We start from the raw sequence: 9048 nt of genomic DNA, 5'->3' as shown, positions 1-9048 counted from the left end.
TTTTTTTTTTTTTGAGACGGAGTTTCACTCATGTTACCCAGGCTGAGTGCAATGGCGCTATCTCGGCTCACTGCAACCTCCGCCTCCCGGGTTCAGGCAATTCTCCTGCCTCAGCCTCCTGAGTAGCTGGGATTACAGGCACGCGCCACCATGCCCAGCTAATTTTTTGTATTTTTAGTAGAGACGGGGTTTCACCATGTTGACCAGGATGGTCTCGATCTCTTGACCTCGTGATCCACCCGCCTCGGCCTCCCAAAGTGCTGGGATTACAGGCTTGAGCCACCTCGCCCGGCCTGTATTTCTCAACTTTTAAGCCCAGTTTTCCCTTTTACAAGAACATTGGACTATCACCTTTATTATCCTGATGTGAAATTCACAGGTAATGTAACTTCTATACATAACAATATTAAAAATTAATTAGTTCAGTATAAAACCGTAACTGTAATGGGGGATGTAAAAGGAAACATTTCTAGTAAGAAGATAATAATGTATGCAGTATGTAATAATTATCCAAGAAGTAAAATGGTTGCACTAAACATAGAATCACCACGAATGTTACAGCCACAAATACAGGCTAATGCAAGTGTGTTTATAGGTGTGACAGGTGTGTTTTACTGGTGATTCAGAAATTAGGGGCAGCATTGCCATTAGTCAAGTATTTTCCAAAATAGGGAACAACTCTCGGTAGAGTTTTGAAAAGGCAAAGTACAGTCTTCTCTTGACTTACACGATAGCTGCATTTTTGGAAAAATTGATGCTTATTGAAACTGATCAAAAAATGCATTGTGGTTATATGTAAAATAGTTCAAGCCATTCTGAAAAAGGTGGTCACCTATGTGGGTATCAGGATAACGGGGGGGACGTTCAGATGTTATTAGGACATGGAAAAGTTTTTTTTCTTTTCTTTTTTCTTTTTTTTTTGTAGAGATGGGATCTCACTGTGTTGCCTAGGCTGGCCTCAAACTCCTGGGCTCAAGCGATCCTCCCACCTTGGCCTCCTAAAGTGCTGGAATTACAGACATGAGCCACCGCACGTGGACATGGGACAGTTTTTAAAAAAATTAATGTTAATTTTAATGCGGGACAGGTTGTGATTGTGCAGGACTGTCCTGAGTAGGTAGTATCCCCGGCCCCCCTTCCACAACCTTCCCTTGCTAGGTTGTAGTCGTTGTGACAATTAAAATTGCCTCTGATTTCTAAAGCACCTCATAAGGGGTGGTGCTGCCCCATTGAGAATCACTGGTCTGGTGTGGTTCACCGGCCCTGTAGCTTAGTATCAGCAGGATCCTTTGCCTAGTGCTTACTGTGTGTCTAATCCTGGACTGTTTACTGATGGTATGGCTCATTTGTATCCGCGCAACAGCATTTTAAGTGTTGTTGCCGTTATGTAGTTACAGGTGAGGAAACTGAGGCTTTGAGAAGGGAAGTTACTTGCCCATAGTCATACAGGAAAATCGCTGGAGTCCAGGTTGGGGTTCAGGTCTCTATCAGTTCACACCCCAACTCCAGGCTGTTAGGTTCTGCTGGTCCTTGGGGCTCACAGAGAAGTGACTGAGAGAATAGGAGCCTTGCTAAGTCATGGAGGGAGTGTGTGGTGGAAGAGCCTCAGCCAGCAGGGAGAAGTAGGCCTGGGACTTGCTGCTCTTGTCTTTTTTTTTTTTTTTTTTTTTTAAGACGGAGTTTCACTCTTGTTACCCAGTCTGGAGGGCAGTGGCACGATTTCGGCTCACTGCAACCTCTGCCTCCCAGGTTCAAGCAGTTCTCCTGTTTCAGCGCCTGAATAGCTGGGATTACAGGCGCCCGCCATTACACCCAGCTAATTTTTGTATTTTTTTTTTTTTTTGAGACTGAGTTTCGCTCTTGTTGCCCAGGCTGGAGTGCAATGGCGTGATCTCGGCTCACCGCAACCTCCGCCTCCTGGGTTCAGGCAATTCTCCTGCCTCAGCCTTCTGAGTAGCTGGGATTACAGGCACGCGCCACCATGCCCAGCTGAATTTTTGTATTTTTAGTAGAGATAGGATTTCACCATGTTGGCCAGGCTGGTCCTGAACTCCTGACCTCAGGTGATCCACCTGCCTCAGCCTCCCAAAGTGCTGGGATTGCAGGTGTGAGCCACCATGCCTGGCCTGCTGGTTTTGTTTCATAACCTCTTCTGCGAAGTACCAGTGGACTAAAGTTCGAATGGGAGCCCACAGGAAGCTTCTTCCCGGGGCCCTGGGCCTTGTGCACCAGGGTGGATGGGTAAGGGGCTCTTCTAGGCTTGTTGGGGAGCTGTGCCCCTGCCCAGCTGGACGCACTGTGGGTGGAGGGCGTGTGGGTGGGTCACCCTAGTTGGCATCCTAAGGGCCTGCCGCCTGCCCTGCAGGCCTCACCTGTGCCTCTGTTCTTTAAAGGGGTGCTCCTCCTAGGGGAGCCGGTCCGCTGGGAGACCAGCCTGCAGCTGATCATGGATGTCCTCCTCAGCAATGGGAGCCCTGGGACTAGCCTGGCAACAGTCCCCTACCCCCACCTCCCTGTCCTGGCTAGCAACATGGATCTCCTGTGGATGGCTGAAGCCAAGATGCCCAGGTGAGGACACAAAGCTCCGGCCTTGGCCTGGTGGCCCACTCCTGGCTGCTGCTTGGGCAGTCCCGCGGGCAGTTCCCACCCGTCATTCTGACACCCAGGGTGGTTGGACCTTGCTTAGGTAGGCCCCGTTGCTGCAGCAACCTGGCCTTTGAAGGATCACTTCACATGTTAGTTACTAAACCTAAACTACAGATTACGGAGTCTGAGGAGAGGATGTTTCACACATGCCCTCTGCCCCCGGTCATCTTAACAGAACATACTCCTCGTGTCTAGTGGAACCCAAACCATGGACACTTTTTGTGCCGTACCAGTGCACATTATTCAGTTGCTCTTCCTTCCTTGGCTCCACCCTGTAGCATTGGTTCTTTAACTTTCTTGTTTCCTTGCACCCTTAAGACAGAGGGCAGGGAAAGCAAGGATTCGTCTTTTTTGGCGGGGACAGGGGTCTCAGTGTCTCATCCGGGCTGGAGTGCAGTGGTGCAATCAGAACTTACTACAGCCTTGAACTCCTGGCCTCAAGCGATCCCCCTGCCTCAGCCTTCCAGAGTGCTGGGATTACAGGCATGTACCGTCACGCCGGCCAAGGATTGTTCTGATGGCTGTCTAGACCAGAGAACTGAGACCCAGAGGATAAGTGGCTTTCTCAGGGCCATGCAGGTGCCTGCACTCCCTGCTCAGCTGTGTTGGTGTTGTCTGTCCTGTCTTATTCTGCGGCTAGCTAGCACAAGTACAGGCGGCCCTTTTCTGGCCCTCAGGGTGCTTACTCAAAGTCCAGCTGACAGCTGCTGTGTCCTGTTCGGCTGCTGTTATCTGCATGGGCCGACTCTTGAGTCTTAGCCTGCTGCTGACCTCCAGCCAGCCTTGTGAGTGCTCATCAGCAGAGGGTGGGCACGCCAGTGCTGCCTCAGGGCACGTCTCAGTAGCCCCAGAGAGATGGGGGCGTGCTCTTGTCACTTTTAAAGTGTGTCTCTGTGGCTTGAAGCTTGGCATTGCCTCTGAGGCATTATTCCTAGAGGAGGGTGTGCTGACACTACACCAGTGCGCCTGGTTGGTTATGTCGCTGTGAACTGAAAAGCAAGGGGCAGATTTCAGTTTTAAACCAGATTTGAGATGAACTTTTCTAATTAAAAACAGAATTCATTACATAGATGACACTGAAAAATGCGGTGGCTCACGCTTGTAGTGACAACACTTCAGGAGGCCGAGGTGGGTGGATCACCTGAGGTCAGGAGTTTGAGACTAGCCTGGTCAACATGGCAAAAGCCTGTCTCTGCCGAAAAAACAAAAATTAGTCAGGCATGGTGGTGGGTGCCTGTAATTTCAGCTACTCGGGAGGCTGAGGCAGGAGAATCGCTTGAACCCAGGAGGCGGAGGTTGTAGTGAGCCGATATTGCGGCCAAGCGCCAGCTATCATATTGCTATTTGAGGTGGCAAGAAGGAATTGGGGAGGCCAGAGAGGAATACTGTGTCACTAGTTTATTTTTTTAGAGGAAGTCTCACTCTGTCACCCAGGCTGGAGTGCAGTGGCAGAATCTTGGCTCACTGCAACCTCCGCCTCCCAGGTTCAAGTGATTCTCCTGCCTCAGCCTCCCAAGTAGCTGGGACTACAGGTATGTGCCACAACACCTGGCTCATTTTTATATTTTCAGTAGAGACAGTGTTTCACCATGTTGGCCAGATTGGTCTTGAACTCCTGACCTCAGGTGATCCACCTGCCTCGGCCTCCCAAAGTGCTGGGATTACAGGCATGAGCCACCGTGCCCGGCCCCTGTCCCTAATTTTGAGGCTGCTTATTAAAGTTTAGCCCAGGCCAGGCACAGTGGCTCACTCCTGTAACTTTGGGAGGCTGAGGTGGGCAGATCACAAGGTCAGGAGATTGAGACCGTCCTGGCCAACATGGTGAAACCCTGTCTCTACTAAAATACTAAAAGTTAACCGGGTGTGGTGGTGCATGCCTGTAATCGCAGCTACTTGGGAGGCTGAGGCAGGGGAATCACTTGGACCTGGGAGGCGGAGGTTGCAGTGAGCCGAGATCATGCCACTGCACTCCAGCCTGGCAGCAGAGTGAGACTCCGCCTCAAAACAAGGAAAAAATTTAGCCCAGCATTTGTGCATTTCTTGACTGTAGCTTAATCACATAGCCACGCCTCGTTGCAAGGGAGGCAAGGGAAGGTCTTTTTCACACCCAGTAGTAATATGGTCAGCTGAAGCAGACACCAGCAAAGAAGGGGAGAAGGGCAACCGTCGTCTGCCCAGCTCTCCTGCAGGATTTAAGCTCTGGAATCAGACTGAGTTGCAGTACTGGCTCTGCCATCTTGAACACATTACTGAATCTTGCTGTGCCTCAGTTTCCTTGTTTGTAAAATGAGGATGCTAGTGTCCTCTTCTAGGAGTTTTCTGAGAGGGAAATGTGAAACGCCACCTCCAGTGCCAGCACAGTGTCTGCTACGTGCCAGCTCTTACTCTGGGGAAGAGGCTGGTGTGTGTGGGTGCTGCTCAGAGAATGGCTGTTCTGTTCTCTAGAAGGGCCTAGGGATCAGGAAGACTGAACTGCTTCCTGGTCATTTCTGGCAGGTTTGGCCATGGCACCTTTCTGCTGTGCCTAGAAACCATTTACCAGAAAGTGACGGGCAAGGAGCTGAGATACGAGGGCCTGATGGGCAAACCCAGCATCCTCACTTACCAGTATGCAGAGGAGCTGCTCAGGCGACAGGCGGAGAGGCGAGGCTGGGCCGCCCCCATCCAGAAGCTCTATGCTGTGGGGTAGGCTCTACTTCCCCTCCTCCATCCCTTTCACGACGCCCCCTTCCCTCCCTCTCTTCTCCCAGCCCCGTTTCCCTGCACCTGATTCACTCTTCTGCCCCGAAACTCTTCTCTGCTCCCTTTGCTTTGCAGCACTGAGTTAGGGCTTTCTTCTTTTCCCTTTTCCGGTGTGGCTGCCCCTGCCAGGGATAACCCTATGTCTGACGTGTACGGCGCCAACCTGTTCCACCAGTACCTGCAGAAGGCGACACGTGACGGGGCGCCGGAACTAGGGGCTGGGGGCCCACGGCAGCAACGGCCCTCAGCCAGCCAGAGCTGCATCTCCATCCTGGTGTGCACAGGCGTGTACAATCCCAGGGGCCCGCAGTCCACGGAGCCTGTGCTTGGAGGAGAGGAGCCTCCATTCCACGGGCACCGAGACTTCTGCTTCAGTTCAGGGCTCATGGAGGCCTCCCACGTGGTGAAGGACGTGAATGAGGCTGTGCAGCTGGTCTTCCGCAAGGAGGGCTGGGCTTGGGAGTGAGGGCAGTGTGGGGGAGGTGAGTGGGCGAGGCTCTTTGGCTGGGCTCTGGCCCATCACTGGGCTCAGGTCAGGGCTTGGTTCCCTTGCCACCCTTCCTGCAGCTTTATGAGTGTGATGTTACTGGTCACGTGGAAGAAGACATGGCTCTCTCTCCCTGCTGGGTAGCGTTCTCCATGGAACTGTTGGAATTCTCTGGGCCCAGTTCCCATGTGCCTCTCCTGGCAGTCTAACCTCAGGCCAGTCTCCTCACCGGTGTGCCTCAGTGTCCTCATTTCAGTAGGGACTTCTGGAAAAGGAGCAGTGTGGAATACTGTGGACGATTGCGGAGCCTTTGCCGGCACTGAAGGAGTGCTCCGGTCGGTACAGTGTCTAACACCAGATGCTACTTTTTATTGTAGTTTATTACCCAGAGATTTGGGGCTTATTTTTTTAAATTAAAATAATCATAATAAATATTCATGATGCCCTCTCTTGTGAAGCTCTTCTGGAGTACACTCAAAGTTTTGTGGGCAGAGGAGAGGGAGGGAGTGGTGCTGGGTGGCCTGGGGGCTGGGAGATGGGTGGCATTTCAACTCCACGAGGTACCCACGTCTCCTTTCCTACCTCCTGCCCGCAAGCCCACACCCATTCTGGGCTGTGAAGCCTGAGGCTGTCCAGGAATGAGTTATGCCTGGCTTTGGCATACACTTAGCAACTTCCCTAGTGTGGAAAAGAAGAAGGATCTTGTCACTGCTTTGTTCTAAAGGAAGCAGCTCTTCCTGCAGTGACTCTAGAAAACATATGCTGCTTCTTGCCTCCCGTTCTCTAGGAGCAACCAACTTCATTTCTTCATTGTCACTGTGTCTGTGTCACTGGTGGCCTCAGCCTCTGCAGATCCTCCAGACAGTCCTCGACCTCGTTTTACTCCAGTGGCCGTTTGTGTTTGACACAGCTGATGTCTCCTTTCCTCGTTCTTTTTTTATGATTTGGAGACAGTCTCGCTCTGTCACTCAGGTTGGAGTGCAGTGGCGTGGTCATAGCTCTCTTGAACCTCCCGGGTTCAAGCAGTTCTCTCACCTCAGCCTCCTGAATAGCTGGCACTACAGGCGCACGCCACCGTGTCCGGCTAATTTTTTTTTTTATGTAGTTTTGGTAGAGACAGGGTTTCGCTGTGTTGCTCAGACGGGTCTCCAACTGGCATCAAGAAGTGACCCTTGCCGGGCGCGGTGGCTCACGCCTGTAATCCCAGCACTTTGGGAGGCCGAGGCGGGTGGATCACGAAGTCAAGAGATCGAGACCATCCTGGTCAACATGGTGAAACCCCATCTCTACTAAAAATACAAAAAATCAGCTGGGCATGGTGGCATGTGCCTGTAATCCCAGCTACTCAGGAGGCTGAGGCAGAAGAATTGCCTGAACCCAGGAGGCAGAGGTTGCGGTGAGCCGAGATCGCGCCATTGCGCTCCAGCCTGGGTAACAAAAAAAAGAAGTGACCCTTCCACCTTGGCTTCCCGAAGTGCTGGGATTACAGGCATGAGCCAATGCACCTGTCCTCTAACAAGTTTGATTGGTGGCTTGACCCAACAGGAGGTTATTTTTCTAAGTGATGGGCAGGTCAGAGGTGGCACATCCATGCTGGGAGCAGTGCCAGGCTATCCTGCAGGACTCAGTGCCCACCCCACCATCCTTAGCACCTGTGCTTTGTCCATTGGCAAGGTGGTGGCCCCCTTACACGTGCAAGTCCCTCAGCCCCACTGGGAAGGGGAGGGAGGGAAGGGCCCAGAGCAGAGCTCGTGGAGCTTATCCTCAGGAGTGCCCCCTTCTGTCCTCCGGTTCTGCAGGTGATGATGAGGGGGTCACACAGACACCCCCAGTGGCAAGCAGGAACCTGCATGTTACTGCTCAGAATTTGGGTTGTGTGTGAAAAGTTCATGGAGTACATGCCTGGCAGGTGCCTTCTGGTGCCAACAGCACCAAGGCACTGAGCTGGGTTATTCCATAAATCTGCATGGTAAGGTGACCTGTTGGCCCGTCTGACTTGAGAGCTCATCTGGGCTGCACCTGGAGCAGCTGCTCCAAGACATGATGCAAGGCTCTGAGAAGTGGGGCAGGCAACGGCCTCCGAAGCACCTTGGTGACGGCCATCTGAGCCACTGGCCGGGGCAGTCTTGCTGGCTCATATATACATGGTGGTCAGCATTTTCCAAAGCATTTTGAAACTGGCATCATCCATTCCTACTCTGTTAGAGCCTCACAGAGCCCCTCATGGAGAGAGAATTCTTACCTGTGCCATTTTCAGAAATGAGGGCACAAAGTCAGAAACCATTCATTCTTTTTTTTTAGTTTGACAGAGTCTCGCTCTGTCGCCCAGGCTGGAGTGCGGTGGCACCATCTTGGCTCACTGCAATCTCTGCCTTCTGGGTTCAAAAAATTCTCCTGCCTCAGCCTCCTGAGTACCTGGGACTACAGGCGAGTGCCATCATGCCCAGCTAGTTTTTTGTAACCATTCTTTCATTTATTTACAATATTTTGAGATGACGTCCCACTATGTTGACCCAGCTGGTCTTAAACTCCTGGATTCAAGCAATCTTCCTGCCGCAGCTTCCCAAAGTGCTGGGATTACAGGTGTGTGTCACCACACACCACACATTCAGGCTGGAGTGCAATGGCGCGATCTTGGCTCACTGCAACCTCTGCCTCCCGAGTTCAAGTGATTGTCCTGCCTCAGCCTCCTGAGTATCTGGGATTACAGGTGTGCGTCACCACACACCACACATTCAGGCTGGAGTGCAATGGTGCGATCTTGGCTCACTGCAACCTCTGCCTCCCGAGTTCAAGTGATTGTTCTGCCTCAGCCTCCTGAGTATCTGGGATTACAGGTGCCTGCCACCATGCCCAGCTAATTTTTTGAATTTTCAGTGGAGACGGGGTTTCACGATGTTGGGCAGGCTGGTCTTGAACTTCTGATCTTAGGTGATCCACCCACTTTGGCCTCTGAAAGTGCTGGTATTACAGGTGTTAGCCACCGTGCCTGGCCTGTAATTTTTCATTGAAACAGGAACTTGTTACGTTATCCAGGCTGGTCTGGAACTCCTGGGCTCAAGTGATACCCCTGCCTCAGCCTCCCAAAGTGTTGGGATAACGGGCGTGAGCCATGGTGCCCAGCCCGCTATTTCTTACTTGTCTGGGTTTGCTAAAGATATCATAAGCTATTT

The 9048-nt window shown here is 51.9% G+C and overlaps 1 protein-coding gene across 1 annotated transcript in view; it reads left to right on the top strand.

Annotated features, from left to right (window-relative positions):
- HDHD5 (haloacid dehalogenase like hydrolase domain containing 5) overlaps nucleotides 1-6332 on the top strand; it is an 18487-nt gene extending 12155 nt beyond the window's left edge. Inside the window, exons 6-8 of the mRNA XM_032269578.1 lie at nucleotides 2394-2568; nucleotides 5143-5331; nucleotides 5518-6332. Coding sequence (XP_032125469.1) covers nucleotides 2394-2568; nucleotides 5143-5331; nucleotides 5518-5854 — 701 coding nt within the window. The 3' untranslated portion in view covers nucleotides 5855-6332. The remainder of the gene's footprint in view (nucleotides 1-2393; nucleotides 2569-5142; nucleotides 5332-5517) is intronic.
- Nucleotides 6333-9048: the final 2716 nt, after the last annotated feature.

The sequence above is a fragment of the Sapajus apella genome, unplaced genomic scaffold (assembly GCF_009761245.1).
Source record: "Sapajus apella isolate SASKATOON/1434 unplaced genomic scaffold, GSC_monkey_1.0 scaffold195, whole genome shotgun sequence".
NCBI lineage: Eukaryota > Metazoa > Chordata > Mammalia > Primates > Cebidae > Sapajus > Sapajus apella.
The sequence above is the reverse complement of the archived record's forward strand: the minus strand, read 5'-3'. Positions and strand labels throughout refer to the sequence as shown.